The following is a 17,320-nucleotide window of genomic DNA, read 5'->3' on the forward strand; positions in this document are numbered from 1 at the left end:
TGGCCCAGAGGATCTCTGGAGTCTGAAGATGCCTCCAGCTTGCCACCCTCACCGGCTGAGAATGGCAGCACCTCCACGGGCAGCCACAGCCGACCCAGTTCCAAAAGCACTTTAGAGGAGAATGCCTACGAGGACATTGTTGGTGAGTGGATGGGGAATCGGATCCTGAAGTTGTAGGTTTGAAAACTGAGAGGGAATCCACTGCGCTGACTTTAGACACAGATTATGAGTTATAGAGAACAAAAGATGCTCATTAATCATCCAGACAAGACTATGCATTTGAGAGTGGATTTCTGTAACAGTGAGTGTTTACTGATAAGCAAGGTTAGATGGGTTGAATACACCCTGACATTCACTCATTGATTCTTGCCAAGGAAGATGCCCTACTTTTGCCGTAAGGGAGTTGCATAGCATCTTGATGTTATTTAGCCCCTTTCTTTTCTAAGTGTGTAACTCAGAAGCTGAGAGGCAGGATCAGTCTTTCTTCATCAACACTCTTACTAAGGCGGTATGCAGTACGTTGCTATTTCGTGGTGTTGAGTTTACATGTTCTATATGCAACAATATGGGCATTTTCTTCAATTTGCTACTCAAGGTAAAGAACTTGTTAAATCCTCTTTTAAGGTCAAGGGCTGAAATAAGCTGACTGAAATAGTTTTCGGGTTTCTAAATCTACATTTACCTGTATATGAGGACACTGTACTTGAGTTATAGCATTACTGGAATTGTTTTAATAGCCTCCCTTTGGAAGTTCCCTGGAATAACCTTGCTCACCATGGAATGTGCCTTGTAAAACATGACCTCTTGTTTGATTTGTTTTCTAATATCTCATGTTGAAAACCAGAGAACTGTGCTTTACACAAACAATAAGTCGAGGAGGATCTGTTGAGAAGGATCGTGTGGTTGCAGCGAGTGTTTGTCCTTTCTTGAGGAGAGGTGGAAAGCTGGGTCCTGTTGGAAAGTCTAGGGTGAGACCTGATGATGAGGCTTAGATGACAGATCTTAATACAGCACACCAAGACCAAGGTGTGGTCATAGCTGTCTGGTGTCTTACAAAGAGATTTCTGATGGGAGATTGTCAAGACTCATTTCTTAAGAGAGAGCTTCGCCTTCCTGCTGTCATACAGCCCCTGGAGAACAATGAGGGAGGACCGTGATGTTTATGATCACTGATTTCTCCAGACAGGGCAGAAATTTGGATTCCTAGGAGTCTAGATGACCTTTCTGTGCGGGGTACATTGTTTCATCTGCCCAGTATTTCAGAAGTTGGGCTCAGTGATTTGTTGGAACCCCATGAATACAATACAGTGACGCTGTCCAGAGATATGACTCTTCTCTGCGCAGCCAACATGTCACAACAGCCCCGTTGGTCTTCTGCTTTGTAATCACTTTCCTCTACTGCTTCAGATTCTGATGTTTTTGAAGATGTACTCCAAAGGACCTCAGCCATCTAGTGTTGCCTTGATTTGTTAAAAATAAAGAAAACAGTGTGAAGACATTTCTTCATTGGTTTTTGTAATCGTCTTTGTTGGTTATCCTATTCTTGCCTGTCGCCCGGTTTGATATTTTTAAGGCCTCTGCTCTTTTTAAGATCTTTTCTGGTAATCTTTTTATTTGTAGTGCCCGATTTGTTAATTTAATTAGTTCTTCTGTATCTGTTCTGTTCCTCTATCAATCTGATTCTTTATTTAGTTTAATGTATTTAAGTTACATTTTATCAATCACTATGCCAATATTATATATTTGTTGGTCTATTGAGTATGATCTAATTTCCCATTTAGTTACTTTAAAAGTGTATATTTGGCATTCCTTTTGTACCATACTGGTACACTGATGAAGGCTTCTTGCCAAAATGCGTCCGTCCTGAGAAATAAAACGGTTTTCTGTAAGCTTGAGTCTACTCTCCCATCAGTGCTCCGAAATCTTATATACAACCGGAGGTTTCAAGGACCCAAGCCCTTTATTCTTTATTTCGCAACAAGTTGAGCACGTCATCTGTTCTTTTATTTAATAAATGGCACACGAAAATATGTTAACAAGGTAAAGATGTGAAAAAATGATGTGGAATACGATTGAACTCTCATCATCATGCACTGCAGCTTATACTGTGAATTTGCGTGTTTTGACTTGGTCATCTCAGTTCATCTGCGGAAACGTGTACCCATTATTGTTGATGGGGGCCCTGTCATGTTGCTTACTCAGAAGAGGTTGTTCATGCGCAACTATGTAGTCATCAGTATGAATGTAACTTCTTCCTTTGGAGGTGCTCCAGAGATCTCAAGAGTGACATGATTTGGCAGCATGTGCTGTGCTATGCACTGTTTCTGCAGTTGACTGGAGCCCCACCTCTCCACATAGTGGGGGTTGGGAATGACTGGATCACATCTGTGCTGTGATTGTTTGTACTCGCAAAGGTTAGTGTTAGATATCAGTCCACTGTCTTGCTGTAAACGCAGGAAGGCCGGCCACTCTGCTGCGAGGGGATAGACATGTCTTGGAGTTCAGAACATGCCCTGTCGTGACATATTTCTTGTGCTTGACATCAGACAGCATCATTTCATAACACCCACTGTACACCCATTGGCCATAAAGGGCTTGACGTGTGATTCTCAACATTAATGTTTAGCATCAGAATATACTGTATTTCCCATCACACCTTGTTAGAAAGCAGGACTGGAGGGGTCATGTGGCCTGAATTAAAAATGGACACTAACCTTCTGGCTATACTGAAGAACTCAGCAGTTTTAATCTCTTCTCTCCTTATATGGATTCTAAGAGAACACAATGGAACATTTTGCTTTGTTTCACTCTACGATTATCATGGATTATCTAAGCTTCACTCAGAAAAGTAAAGTGGCTCAAGAAGGAACAAAGGAAAGCAAAGGGCCAGTGGAAAAATGTTTGATTATCCTTTTGATGGATATGAAGGTTCATAAAGAAATGGGACAGCTGATAGAGTAGTCATTAGGGCTGCTGCCTTTGGACCCACAGGTTCAAATCCCACCTCCAGCTGTACTACCCTTGAGCAAGGTACTTACCCTGAATTACTACAGTAAAGCTACCCTGCTCTATAAATGGGTAATTGTAAGTTGCTTTGGAGAGAAGCATCAGCTAAATGAATAAATGGAAATTTTCAATGGCTAAAAGAAAATCTGTTAGAAAGAAGCATATGTTCCATGGGAAGAAATGTGCACATTCTATAGGTTTGGAACATTGAATTGCGGTTCACGCAGATGTGCTTGGGCTTTAACATTCTAAAGGAAAATGAAGCTTTTTCGGTTAATTCATACCTGCGTGCATTTCTCATACCACAGGAACATGCTAATGGCTGTGTGGCCTTTGCACAATAAACACCGCATTGCTGAAAAGATTCCGACATGATGTAATTAAAAACTGTGGTTAGCCCTAACCAGCACTAAACAAAATCTCTTACAAAGTATCATAGTGTAGTTGTAGTTAGTATACCTTTTCAGTACCATTATTACTATGTCCTTAACTGTTCTTTCACCTGCTGCCTGGTTTGTCTGGGCTGCGGATTCTGATGGGTTCACACACACACACACACACACATTTTCAGAACCGCTTGTCCCATACGGGGTCACGGGGAACCGGAGCCTACCCGGTAACACAGGGCGTAAGGCCGGAGGGGGAAGGGACACACCCAGGACGGGACGCCAGTCCGTCGCAAGGCACCCCAAGCGGGACTCGAACCCCAGACCCACTGAAGAGCAGGACCAGGTCCAACCCACTGCGCCACTGCACCCCCCCTGATGGGTTCAAATCCAGCTCATTCTGTGTGGGGTTTACAGGTTCTCTGCATGTTTGCATGGGTTTCCTCTGGGTGCTCTGGTTTCCTCCCACAGTCCAAAGACATGTGTTTCAGATGAACTGAGGACTGTAAATTACCCTTTGTGTGTGTGTGTATTTGTGTGTGGGTGAATGAGAGTGTGTGTTCCATTGCTCTACTGTATAAATGTGTAAATGACTGTTGGGGGTGCTAAATGAGTAAATATATTATTGTCATAGGGGTGCGCAGTGGCACAGTGGGTTGGACTGCATCCTGCTCTCCGGTGGGTCTGGGGTTTGAGTCCTGCTTGGGGTGCCTTGCGACGGACTGGCGTCCCGTCCTGGGTGTGTCACCTCTCCCCTCCAGCCTTACGCCTTGTGTTGCCGGGTTAGGCTCTGGTTCGCTGCGACCCCGCTCGGGACAAGCACTTTCAGACAGTGTGTGTGTGTGTGTGTGTGTGTGTGTGTGTGTGTGTGTGTGTGTATCATCATTATTTTGTTTTACAAAGTTTATTTACAATTTTATGTATTCAAAACAGAAGTGTGTTTTACTGCAACCATTGTGACCTTGGCCTTTCTCAGGGTGAGATTATACATCTGTATTCTTCAGTGACACACTCTGTATCCTTAACTGCTATCCCTCCTGCTGCCAGGTTTGTATTGCCATGTGTACTACCAAGACAGAGGACTATACAGATAGTCAACAATGGTGGATTTCAGAATTGAGCTTCTATATTGTTGAGCATTTTTCCTGACTTCCATGGATTGTTTAGCTTTGCATGTAAATTCGGTATATGACTGGGGTACAAAGATAGATACCCTTTGTATCGCTTTTTCAATACCATTATTTTCTTTTAAAAGTCAAAATGGGTTTGGGGTTGGGGTAACAGTTAGGGTTAGGGTTAGTTTTTGTTCAGTGAAATTTACTAACCAGTGTTCATATCACACAGCAGATCTGTGGACATGGTCTTGTTGGTCTGGTGTCAAAGAGTCTGAAAGTGTCACATTTCCTGTGGTGATAACCTTCTCCCCCACCACCCATGTGCTCTACGTACTGTCTTTGTAAAGCTTGTGACCACAGCGAACAAAGTCCAGCGCTCACTATTTTTACACACAGTATAAGTCACAGCAGAAAGCCTAAAAACTGCTCCACCCCCACCCTCCATCTGTCGTCTGAGCAGGTCATACTCTGCAGATCCCCCTCAAATCTACTCTCATTTCCACACAGAGTCCCTCAAAGAGAACCCATACGAGGATGTGGACCTGAAGGACAGGGGGGTGCGGCGGAAGTCCCGCTTGCTAAATGAGAGCCCCCGGGACTCCGTGCACAGGATGTGGACCCCCCAGGATGGGAAATTCAGTACACCTTCTCAGGTACTTTATCATTGTTAATGGAACAGCCAGGTATTTTTCTTCGGTAAATCGACCTCCCCACCCTCTTGGAGCCAGGAACTTCACAGGGGCCAAGACAGGCAGGATTTACAAACAGCCTGGTCTCTGCAAAAAAAGCCCATATTTTGCCACAGAGAAAGAAAAGCTCTGAAGTGCTGGAACACAGTAATTTGCCAGATTAATGTGTCTGTCGGGAAATTAACATCATAAATAAATAATTACGTGGTGACAGCCGAGTTCAGAAAACGTGATTCAGAATTTCACTCTCAGTTTAAGACGACTTTTTTTTGATAATTTTGCTGACGTTGAGGGATTAGTTTGGACAGACAGAGCGTGTCTCTGCATTTGTTTTTCTGATGAGATGCAGCACAATATCGGATTAGTTTTCACGTTCTGTCGTTCGGGCCAGAAGTTCGCCGCTGCCACCACAAACGCTGCGTTGACCTCCACCTTGGTCCGATGTGAACATTACCTGCCTCGGGTGAACCCTCTGTATCCTAGGTGTCCAGCACCCAGTCGCCACACCTCCCAGGGCACCGGGCATCCCGTCAGGCCAAACGCTTAAACCAGGAAGATGTGGTGCTCATGCCCCAGCTTGGAATCTCCTCTTCCTCATGCACCGTAATGGAGGATGGCCTGAGTGGCGTCAGTAGCACGTTGACCTCCCACCGGCTCCGGAGGGTCCCCAAGGTACAGCTCTGTCTTGCAGAGCCCGGTGCAGCGTAGCACGTGTGAGGAGCAAGCGGGGCAGGATGTCAAGTGAGCGGGACATGTGGGTGCACAAGAACTCAGTTTTTGAAGCTATATGGCATGGACCACATTGTTCCAGTACACTTTTTCCACACTGGACCAGTTCTGCCCCCTTGACTCCCTTTCTTGTTGTTTTTATAAACGCTGCATTGCTCCGCATAGCAAATCCAGCTGTTCAAGAGCGATTGCAGCACTTTTAAAATTACTTAGCATGACTTATTCCCTTTAGTTGGCAGTGCACTCTTTTGGCTGGAGAGTCTCTCCGAGTATGAATCTGTTATTGTGTTGTGTTATGATGTTGTGCAGTAGAGGCAGACCACGGTACAAACTGTAAAGACGGTGCCGATACTGTTGCTCTCAGGTGGTGCAGAGGATAAACTCGATCTACTGTACGAAACGAGGCAAGAAGAGGCTCAAGAAGCTCAACCTGTCCAGCATCGAGAGCGCCTCTTTAAGAGGTATGCTTCTTCCTCTTTTTCATCCATTTGTACTGCAGAGTAAATAAATATTAACATGTCCTCAGTGTCCACTGCCAGGAACAGACATATACATTTGGGTTACGGTTAACGTAAGCCTTTGCTTGTCTCCTGTCTGCCCGCAGATGACAACAGTGAGAGCGAAAGTGAGTCGGATGACAGGTTCAAAGGTGAGACGTCACCGTGGGCATCGGGACATGAGAGTCCCCCTCAGCCGAGGTGGGGACTGTGGCGGTCTCTTGCTGCAGAGGATGTGTGGGAAATCGGTGTTTTGACCGTACAGATTATTCATGAGCGCTCGCTGGATTGTGGTGGTAAACAAAGAGACCTCACAGCAAATGTTTGGTTTCATTTAAAACAAATTACAGGCGGGATTTTACAGAGATTGTATGCTTGCGTATCAGATGTTGTAAACTGTGTATGTGGAAGAAGAGCTGATATTTGAAAAGAATAATCAACCAACAGAGGGCCTTTTGTATGGACAGTTTTGCTCTGTTTTGACTTTGGCGTGTAGCTCTGGTGCCTTGCAGCTCCTGGGCTGTGGGTTCCAGGATGGATTCAACTCCTCGTCAGCCTTTGTGGGGTTTTAATTGTCTTGCGAGGGTTTCCTCCAGGTGCTCTGGTTTCCTAACATGGTCCAAAGAGGCGTTTTAGGTGAATTCGGTGACTCTAAATTACTCTTAGCATGTGTATGTGACTGTTCATTTTCTCCGTGTTGGGATATTGAACTGTTTGCCTCTTTCTTGGTGCTGAGAAGCTGGTTGTTGTGTGAGACAGCGAATTTGTCTATGATCCCCCTCCACCGCTGACAGCCCACATACGACGGCTGGTGAAGCTGCAGTCGATGCTGCGCAGGGCCCCCAGCTACCGCACGCTGGAGCTGCAGCTCATCGAGTGGCAGGAGAGGGAGCTCTTTGAGTATTTTGTGGTGGTCTCTCTGAAGAAGAAGCCCACCAAGAATTCCTACACCCCCGAGGTCACCTACCAGTTCCCTAAGGTGAATTCCAAATCTCCAGCGTTACGTTGTCCTTGGGTTAAATCCAAACTGGTAATGATAATACCAGTTAAATTGTGCTTCATTAGTTTAGCCCTTTTCAGCATTCTCATGTCTGCTTCTATCACTTCTGTGTTTCCTTCTGTAGAAAGTTGCAGAACGTTGTGTATCACAGTAAATTAGCCAATACATTGTTAAACATCATTTAATGATTACTTGGAAAGTCCTTCTGAAAGCTTGCCAGTGGAAATGACTAGTGTTCGTAAAGTAAAACATCTCTTTTCAGTTCAGTTTTATTTAAAGAATTATAATGAAGAACCAGTAAATTACTTCCCTAATTAGAAAACAGACTGTGGCTGTGTTTTTCTGGTAGAGCCACAGTATCCCTTGGGGAGATGCACTCAGTGCGTTTGCTGCCAGAGAGCTGTCCGACACCGTGGAGGTCTGGGTCGGAACCAGAACGGCCACCAGGGGCGTACAGGGTGGTGGGAGGGGACAGTGAGAGTTTCTAATTGTAAATATTTCCCCTTACCGCAGAGTTGCTGCAAATACAGAAGAGATTTCTGGAACTGTCTTTGTAGCACTGTAAAGGGGCACAGTTCTCACCGGCATCTCGGTCCTCCCACAGCTGGAGCGGCTCACCAAGCAGGTGAGGGAGGCAGAGCAGCGACTCAAGGCGATCCCCCAGTTCTGCTTCCCCGACGCCAAAGACTGGAGCCCCGTGACTGAGTACAGCAGGTAAAGTCGGGGTCCTGTGCTGCCTGCAGCCACTAGGCTGCCTGACACTCTCATCCATCGACAGCATTTAGGTAACTTCCTGTTGCTGTCTGCCTCTCGCTGTCAACCAGTCAGCCTTTAGATAACTTCCTGTCACTGTCAACCAATCAGAACCCTTAGACAGCTTCCCATCATTGTTAGGCAATAGGCGCACTTAGACAATACCAGGTCACGGTCAGCCAATCAGAGCTGCAAGATGAAGCCACTCCTTCATGAATCAGCCAATCAAGCTGTGCTGGAAGGCCGCATATCTGGGTAAATGTGTAGGTCTTTACATACTTACCAAAAATGCCCAAATTCCATTGAAAAAATCTCCAAAACTATATTCAACTTTTTTTTTTTTTTTTTTAACAGTTAAGTTAAATGTATGTCTGACAGATGAAACAACAAAACTGTAATTAGATTTAGATTTGAATTGTATTTGTGGATATGTAGCTTCTTAAGCTTCTTGTTGCTCTTTTTCATTTTTACAGGCAGTATGTAGACTCCTAGAGTATTATGAAAAATGTTATTTTTGTGCTTAATTGCTTAAAAATATATGCCGAAAAGAGAACTGTCTAAAAATTAAATGTCAATATGGTAGTACTCTGTCCCATCCACAAATTTTGATATTGTGTGCAGAGGAAAGCCCCATGTACTGCCAACAGGAAATGGCTTTTCACTTCTTTTTTCTGCATGTGAGATGTGTTTTGGGAGTAGACAGTGTTTACTCCTAAAATATATTATATTATAAAAATATTATAGTTTTTTCTCATGGCATGGTGGCACAGCGAGTAGTGCTGCTGTCTCACAGTGCCTGGGTGGTGCGAGAGGATGTTGGTTCAATCCCTGCTCAGTCTGTGTGGAGTTTGCCTGTTCTCCCTGTTTCTGCCTGGGTTTCCTCTGGGTGCTCTGGTTTCCTCCTACAGTCCAAAGACATACTGTATAGATTCCCCCCGCCCAGTGTATGACTGACAGAAAGAGAGTGTGTGTGTTCCACTGATGTATGGTTGAGTGACCCATTGTAAGTAGTATATCTAGCAGGGTAAGTCACCATGGTGAATAAGGTGTGTGGGCTGATAACACTAGAGTTCCTTGGAAGTGGCTTTGGAGAAAAAGCGTCTGCTAAGTGAATGTAATGTAATTCCTAGAACAGAGAAACCTGACATGAATGACATGAACGCTTTCCGATCAAGCAATATATAGGTTTTCTCTCCCAGGAAAAAAGGATTTATGCACAATTTATACAGCACATGTGTGCTGCTTTACAGTGAGTCTACTCTGATATGGTGATTCCCTTGAGATTTGAATGCTAAATTACGAAGGTGACAGAGGTCCTGTGTGGTTTTGCGTGCAGTGAGACCTTCTCATTCATGTTGACGGGGGAAGACGGGAGCCGAAGATTCGGATATTGCAGGAGGCTGCTGGTGAGCCATTATTCTTACCTCTCATCTTTATGCTCCACAGTTTTATTGCGTTTAATCCCAGTTAATGCAATTACAGTGTGAGATTGATCATTCCCAGTTATGAATAATAGTTCCCAAGGACTATGAACAGCCACTGTTTTCTCATTTATACCCAGAAATGCACTTCTGTTTAGATGAACTGAAGAAGTCGCATATAAATTTGCTGCTGTTGAACGTGGTCCTGTAACGCCTTTTTCTTCTTTCACTCCTTATTCTTTTTTCTTTTTTTGGACTTTTGTGTTTAATCCCTTCTCCGCTTTGGCTGGACTTCAATGGGTATATATATACTGCTGCATGTGGGTGTGTGGGCCAAGTGTGTGTTTTGAGTGCATGAGGGGACATTTTTGAATCAAGTGTCTATCGAGCCTCTTTGCTGTCCTCTTGGCCCCCCCTTCAACACCTTCAAGTGTTGGGCGGGTGTGCTGGGCTCTCCGGCCTCCTCTAGGGAGGTGTCCTTGGCCTTGGACTGGCACGGCATTCCTCAGAGTTCAGCATCACAGTTCCAACCAGACCATGCATTCCTCTCTTAATCACTCAATGTGCTTCAAAGAGCTCTGAAATTTTCATACCTAATATGGACTTGGGGGACTGTGATCTCTGGTTGTGTGCGGAGATGTGTGACGAATCAGCAGACCAGGTGGCTTTCGAAGAACAGATCTGTGATTCAGCACCATAAGAAGTGTCTGGTGATCTGTTTTGAGATGAGCACACTGTTTTGGTGAATCCTGTTTAGGGCGCTGATGTGCAACTGACTCAAAACCCATAGGTCTGCCATGTTAACTTCACACGTTGGGCGAAATTGTAAGCATTTAACTTCAGGCTGAGCTGGGCAGATTTAGGTTTACATTCTGAGAAAATTAATAAGTGGGCTGTCAATTCTTAAGTGAAAACAGCCAGAACTTCAGAAGATTCAAAAATTAACCGACGTTTCTTGATACGTTTCGAAATACTTATTAGTAAGTTCACCTGTAACTGCTTTCAAAAATTGCTGCAGTATCTTGTAAAATGACTGATGTTAATGTATTTCGGAGGAGAGCAAATGTTTCTAACCTATTCAAAAAATTTCAGATATGGTAATGTCTGCAACGCATATCATCCATCTAATGCTGGATCGCAGACTCAGTGTTGTTCTTGATGAAACAATATTATCATTAATCTGTGGGTCAGTGAATTTTAAATATGAAAGACTTGATGAATGACTTGTGATGAGTTTTTAATAGCATGTCATAATTAGTGCCAAATAGCTGTGAGCTTCAACTCCCTCAAACCCCTCTTGTGAAGTTGGCTTTGCATGGAGAAGCGATGGATGCATGGAGTGCGTTGTGTAGCATGTGCTGGTGAGAGCCCCACTTTTGTTCCTGTCTGTGTATTTTGTGTGTGTGTGTGTGTGTGTGTGTGTGTGTTTGTGTCAGCCGTTTGGGGACGTTACCTGTATGCTGATGTAATTCTCAACTGAAGAATCTGTCTTTCCAGCCCAGTGGGAAAGGGCCCCGCCTGCCTGAAGTGTACTGTGTCATCAGTCGGTTGGGCTGTTTCGACTTGTTCTCCAAGGTGAGTTCATCCTCAAACCCGGGTCAGCAGCTGCACTGCCAGGGATCGGCATCTCTCCTCCCCCTGCCAGAACTCTCGGGCGTGTCTGTCAGATCCGTACCTGACTTCGTTCGCTAAAGCCCTGCTCAAGACCAACTTTCTCACTACTTTCTTTGTTTACCTGCTGAATTTATGCCACTCCTGGGATCCACAGAGCTCTTGAGCAACAGGCTGTGTGCGTCCCCTCCTCCTTGTTGCAGAACCTGTTTCCCATAAAGGAGATTGTTCAGAATTTGCTGAATGACGTTATATTATAGCCGTGGAACTTTCCCTGTAAATTCTTACTTCTCTACAGAGCTCAGTTAGTGGGTAAAGTTTTCCTGTTGCATTAAGAGGAAAATCATTAACTCTTCTAAAGCTCTGACTATAATGCCAAAAATAAGGATGCCTGCAGAAATTAAGTATTAATGTAGATCAGTGGTCCTCAACCATGGTCTGAAGTCTCTAGTAGTGGCTTTGATAAAGATGCAATGGATAGGATGAGGAAAAATTATTTTGTATTGCTAATTATTATTACATGTATTTATCTTTTTACCCATTTTGCCGCATTTGTGTTTGTTTGTGTAGATGTCCCCCTAGTGATGAAGGCTCAAGAGTCAGGCAAACATGTCTCTTTTTTGTTCTGATTCAAGTCCATGTGTGCTTTTACATTCAATTCTTTTTTGCATGATAATGGAATTTGTATCTATATATGAACTGAAAAATTCATATCTGGTTTTTGTCCTAACTGAAATGTTACAGGACTGCGATGTATTACCATGGTATTACAATGGTCTGAATAAATTATTTACACACCATTTGATGTGTAATTAGATACTTCAGAATAATATATGTATATTATAATAATATGCCAGACTCCGGGGGTGCGCTGGCGCAGTGGGTTGGACCACAGTCCTGCTCTCTAGTGGGTCTGGGGTTCGAGTCCCGCTTGGGGTGCCTTGCGACGGACTGGCGTCCCGTTCTGGGTGTGTCCCCTCCCCCTCTGGCCTTACGCCCTGTGTTGCCGGGTAGGCTCTGGTTCCCTGCAACCCCGTATGGGACAAGCGGTTCTGAAAATGTGTGTGTGTGTACCAGACTCTCTTTTTTTGGCGCTCTGACTAATTCCTCTGCTGAGTTGAGAAAAGAATTAAGTTGGGGTTGATACAGACTGAAGAGTTGAGTCTTCAGCTTGATCCAGGAAGTGAGTTTGCAGTTCATACAGGTATTAGGATGCAGGGAATGCTGGGATGTCGGATCTTTTGCAAAGATCGAAAGCTGCTTTCCAAAGAGCTCGACATGGTTTTCATTAAGTGCAGAGAGTTTGATTGCAGCCGGAGCGGTAGTCCAGAGACAGTGAACAGAGATTGTATCGCACAAACTTTCATCTTAATATCCATTGAAGGAAGACAAAACGTCTGGAGCAGATGCATTGACGTGGATGTGGTTTTCCTCCCGCCATTTTCCGTTTGTATCAGACAGACACGGAAATATGTTAACATTCGGAAAGAACACAGGTTGTTTCCACACACCAGTGTGTATTTTTAACTTGACTCAAACCCACGACAGAGCGATGCAGACTAATCAGACCAGGGAGTTATTAAATGCTTTTCATCTAGCGGCCCTGTTCACCGTCTTGAATGCAGTGTGAATATCATGCTGCCAAGACTGACAGGATGGAGGTTAATATTAATTCCATAACATAATTCCAGACATTCTGGGGTGACTGAGGTTGGGGAGGTGTTCTGTTTCACACAGATCCTGGATGAGGTGGAGAAGCGCAGGGCCATCTCAGCCGCGCTCGTGTACCCCTTCATGAGAAGCTTGATGGAATCACCCTTCCCAGCCCCTGGGAAGACCATCAAAGTAAAGACCTTCCTGCCCGGAGCAGGAAATGAGGTGAGTTCCTTGATGCCAAAGACGTACTAGCAGTTGCACTACATGTTCCACTAACTCGGCAACATAGAGAACGTGTGATTCCTTTCTGCTAACTTAGTGGTGGATGTCGGCTCAGCAGGAACCCTGCACCCCGAAGGAGATGGGCAAGATGTCCCTCACTCCCAGAGCCATATTGGCTTCAGTCTTGAGGGAGACTGCTGTTGATGCACAAACACATGATGCTTGCTGTTTTTTGTAGAGTGTGACTTCAGTGTTAGCCCTCAGTGCTCTCACAAAGGTGCTCTGTAGTTAGAACCTTGATGGTCCGGGAATCCTGCTGAGCTGTTTCCGTGCCGAATCCAGGTGATGGAGTTACGGAGGCCCATGGACTCCCGCCTGGAGCACGTGGACTTGGAGAGTCTTTTCAGCTGCCTGAGCGTGCGCCAGGTGGTACGAGTCTTCGCTTCACTGCTTCTTGAGCGGAGGGTTATCTTCGTGGCTGACAAGCTCAGGTAAACGCCTCCTCAAAACTCACATCCAGATTCTCCAGCTCCTTTGGTGTTGGGGAAAAATTAGTGGTTAATTGGATAAGTGGTAACTGAAAATGGATGGATGGATGGATGGATGCTTGTTCTCTGATGATGTGCTCTTAGGCAATCTTCCTGCCATCTGCGATGGACTGCGGTAATGGTATTAAATGTTCTCTTCACAGAGACCAGATTTCAAAATCCGGAGGTGAATTTTTTTTTTTTTTTAAGTTACTGTGATATTTTACTTCACTTTAATACAAATGGACCAAAATGGCTTATTGAAGCTGTAATTAGATAATAGAAGAGGAACTGCCAAGTAAACATTATTTTCAGTACTTATTTTAACAGTGTTTTCTTTGTGCCACCAGAGGTTTAAAACACCCAGTGAAAAATTGCGGAGCCGTATTCCTTATCATGGATGTTGGACCGCGTTTTTAGTTGGTGAATAAAAATTTTAAAAACCCATTTGAATAACATCTGCTTTCTATTAAACTGAATTTGCCTGTCCAGTTTTCTGTAAAAATGTCCAAGTTTTATGGTCCGAATCATAACTGAAACAGTAAGAACATAAGCCACATTGTATGTTCAGACACACAGCAAAAGATTTAAAAAAAAAAAAAAAAAAACAAAAAACTTTCCTTTACATGTCATGTGTGGCTAAATGCGCCAGTGTTTAGGCTGCTTATCGGCAACTATAAATTTGGGATACCCTTAATATTAAAGTACTTAATATGTGTGTGTGAGTGACAGACAGAGTGTGTTCCACTGATGTATGGATGAGTGACCCCTTGTAAGTAGTGTATCTAGCAGTGTAAATCACCACGGTGAATAAGGTGTGTGGGCTCATAACACTACATAGAGTTCATTGGAAGTGGCTTTGGAGAAAAGCATCTGCTAAGTGAATAAATGCAAATGTAAAATGTACTTAGAGGCAGCAGGAGCCGTATCCAGCCCTACCTCCTGCCAGTTCACAGTGAGATCACCCAGACTCTCGCTGGCAGATCCCACTCAAGAGCCGTGCTAATGACAGGCTCTCTCTGCAGTCCTTCCCATCCTTTCACACACGTCCCCCATTGCAGCTGATGCCACTGGCTCCAACCGTGCCCTTTGCGAATAGTTGGTGGTGGCAAAAACAAAAATAGCGCTCTTGTTTTGGAAATCGAATGAGGTGATGTGGGTTTGGCGGAAGTGGGACGCAGGGAGGTCAGAGGTCACTATCCCAGCACAGAAAAACAGGGCATGGAGGAGAGATAGAGGAAGCCCCAGGGAGCAGACGTCCCATCTATCTGACCTGCTCACAGCCCCCCACAGGGTGTTATCAGGCTGCGAGGACAGCGTACACAAACACCGGTGCGGGGATGTGGGGTGAACGGTGACGCCATTTGAAAAGAATTCGCTTCCTGTGTATGTTAGTCTCTGCGATCCGCTGATCCGCCGTGACCGGAGCAGCCTGACCGACTGCACTGAGCTCACGCCTGAAACTGCAGAACACGAGGGCAGCATCGTGGAAGCATATGTCACCGGAGAGCCTGGCCCTGGGATCTGTGTGGTTCCGAGAGACGGGTCACGGCTCCCATTTGGAGAGTTTCCCTGGAATGGGGAGCTGCAGCTGCAGCGCTCGAACCTGCGCCACCTGCCAGGCTTCTGTTCGGGCTTAATGGGTGGCTCTCGCTCTCACGGGGGCAGACACTCCCATGGCTCAGAGAAGCGACTGCTGCCAGAGGCATGCAAACAGAACTGGATAGCACCGCTTTAGTGAACTGTTCTCACTCCTCCTCGCATCCATTTGCCAACCTGCTAAATCCTGTTGTTCCTTAACCTGCTCTGGATATTGATTCAGCCTCTTTAGGTGTGAGATCAGTCATGATAAGACATGCAGTGCATTGTGCTTTGTCACCATTTTTTTTATTGTCGTGTTTTTCTCTGCGGCTCTCGTGGGGAACATGCGGTGGACAAGCTGTTTGAACCCCCACGCCCACAGTAACAACAGGCAGGGCCGGGGGACCCGGCCTCGAATCAGCAGGACCTCCGCTGGCGTGCGGGTGGCCTTTTCCTGTCAAAAACAGGGGCTCTGCTGGCATTGCTGGCGTTGGGGTATCTCCCAGGTTTGGTGACGCCCCGCTTGGGGTTAGCTGAGTGGGTTTGGAGCTGCCTGTATGTCCACAGGGAGGCCCTGCGGTCTGACCCCTCACAGGTCTGGCAACTGATGTGTGTGTTCTCCTGTTAGCATCTGAAGACGGGTAAAGACAAGTCCCGTCCTTGTAAGATTAATTTTTTTCCCTCAGATGGTCACTTATGATTCTGACATTTAAAATGATGCTTTTAGCAGTTACTGTTCTCCAAAGTCACCCACAGTGATTATTAATTAGTATTTAGCTGCCACCTTTCTGCGAGGTGACTGACAGTGTTAGATGCACTGCACTAAACTCCCTACAGTGATTAATCCAGCGATACAGCAGAGCAATGGGACACACACGCTCAGCATGTACAGTTCACCTGAAACACATTTTTGGACCTGGAGGAAACCTGCACAAACACTAGTTTGAGGAGTGAATATGCAATCTCCACAGACTGAACCAGATTGAAACCCATGTCTAAATACAAAGTAAAATTGAAGTAAAGTTCCAAAATAAAGCATGGAGGTTCTCGGTTCTGGCTCCGTTGTGGTGGAACGACCTTCCCCTCCCACTCAGAACTGCTGAAACTCTGTCTGCGTTCAAGAAGGGTCTGAAAACTCACCTTTTCCATACCTATTTTGCTCAAGATCTTTCCAGCTCATGTATGGTGTAAATGTTCATGCACTGTAACTTTATGCTCACCCCCAGATAAGCCTTCACACAGCTGCTGCTCCGGCATTGTATGCGAATCTTTGTTTGTGTACCTTACTACATATATAAAAAAAATTTGTAGAAGGTTACCAGGATTCATCTATCCTGCGTTTTATTCACCTACTCGAGCGATGAACATCGGTGCATCAAGTGGAACGTAACAAACTAGGTTTTCTTAAGGGTCGCATGTCTGCAGCCATGTCTCTTTCTCTTAATGTAATGTACAACTTGTATCTTTGCTGAGATGTACATCGCTTTGGACAAGAGCTTCTGCTAAATGAATAAATGTAAATGCAAATGTAAATACACAGTCCAGAAGCTTTGTGGCACGAATGCTTTGCGTTGAGCTGCTGCGGCACCTCGAAACTCAGAACCTTTGTGAAGGTGGCTGGCATTTATCTCTCTGTGTGCGTGTGTGTGTGTGTGTGTGTGTGTGGGTTTGTGTGCGTCAGCAAAGTGCCAGGATGATTTGTATGACAGAGCTCACCTGAAATGGTGTCGGCCCCTCAGGTCTGGCCCTGTAATTGTATTTTATATAGAACATCAAACGCCCATAAGGACGTTCACCGCAAGGGGCGTTTGGCCTGGGGATAGAGCTCAAGACACGGACGGAACTGCTGAATCAGACTTGTGATGGCAGGCAATTTGGCCGCAAAACGTTTTCCTACCTTTTCCCTGAGGGCTTTTAGCCCTTTGCAGAGGAGAGAAACTGGTTGCAGGGGAGTGTTTCTACTTTTCTCTCTCCTGCGTCTGTGTGAGGATCTCCGCTTCCCTGGGTACGAATGTGGAAGAACCACACGGACGTACGGCACTCGGTGGCCTTTCCCCCAGAGCGCAGACAAGACGGCTTTTTTGTTCGTTCGGAGCTTTGAAGAAGTCTTCTGTTTCTGCAGCGCCT

At 45.3% G+C, this 17,320-nt stretch overlaps 1 protein-coding gene across 4 annotated transcripts in view; it reads left to right on the forward strand.

Moving 5' to 3' along the window:
* LOC108939885 (suppression of tumorigenicity 5 protein-like) overlaps positions 1–17,320 on the forward strand; it is a 66,439-nt gene that overhangs the window by 39,288 nt on the left and 9,831 nt on the right. For 2 of the 4 annotated variants that reach the window (XM_018761549.2, XM_018761542.2), the window contains exons 4-14: positions 9–142; positions 5,015–5,160; positions 5,680–5,868; positions 6,290–6,386; positions 6,530–6,574; positions 7,217–7,401; positions 8,027–8,136; positions 9,512–9,581; positions 11,094–11,171; positions 12,945–13,085; positions 13,428–13,576. In XM_018761549.2, coding sequence (XP_018617065.2) covers positions 9–142; positions 5,015–5,160; positions 5,680–5,868; positions 6,290–6,386; positions 6,530–6,574; positions 7,217–7,401; positions 8,027–8,136; positions 9,512–9,581; positions 11,094–11,171; positions 12,945–13,085; positions 13,428–13,576 — 1,344 coding nt within the window. Of the gene's footprint in view, positions 1–8; positions 143–5,014; positions 5,161–5,679; positions 5,869–6,289; positions 6,387–6,529; positions 6,575–7,216; positions 7,402–8,026; positions 8,137–9,511; positions 9,582–11,093; positions 11,172–12,944; positions 13,086–13,427; positions 13,577–13,776; positions 14,366–17,320 lie in introns of those variants that run through there. The other 2 variants (XM_018761566.2, XM_018761556.2) reach the window with 2 other exon arrangements.

The sequence above is a fragment of the Scleropages formosus genome, chromosome 2 (assembly GCF_900964775.1).
Source record: "Scleropages formosus chromosome 2, fSclFor1.1, whole genome shotgun sequence".
NCBI classification, from domain to species: Eukaryota; Metazoa; Chordata; class Actinopteri; order Osteoglossiformes; family Osteoglossidae; genus Scleropages; species Scleropages formosus.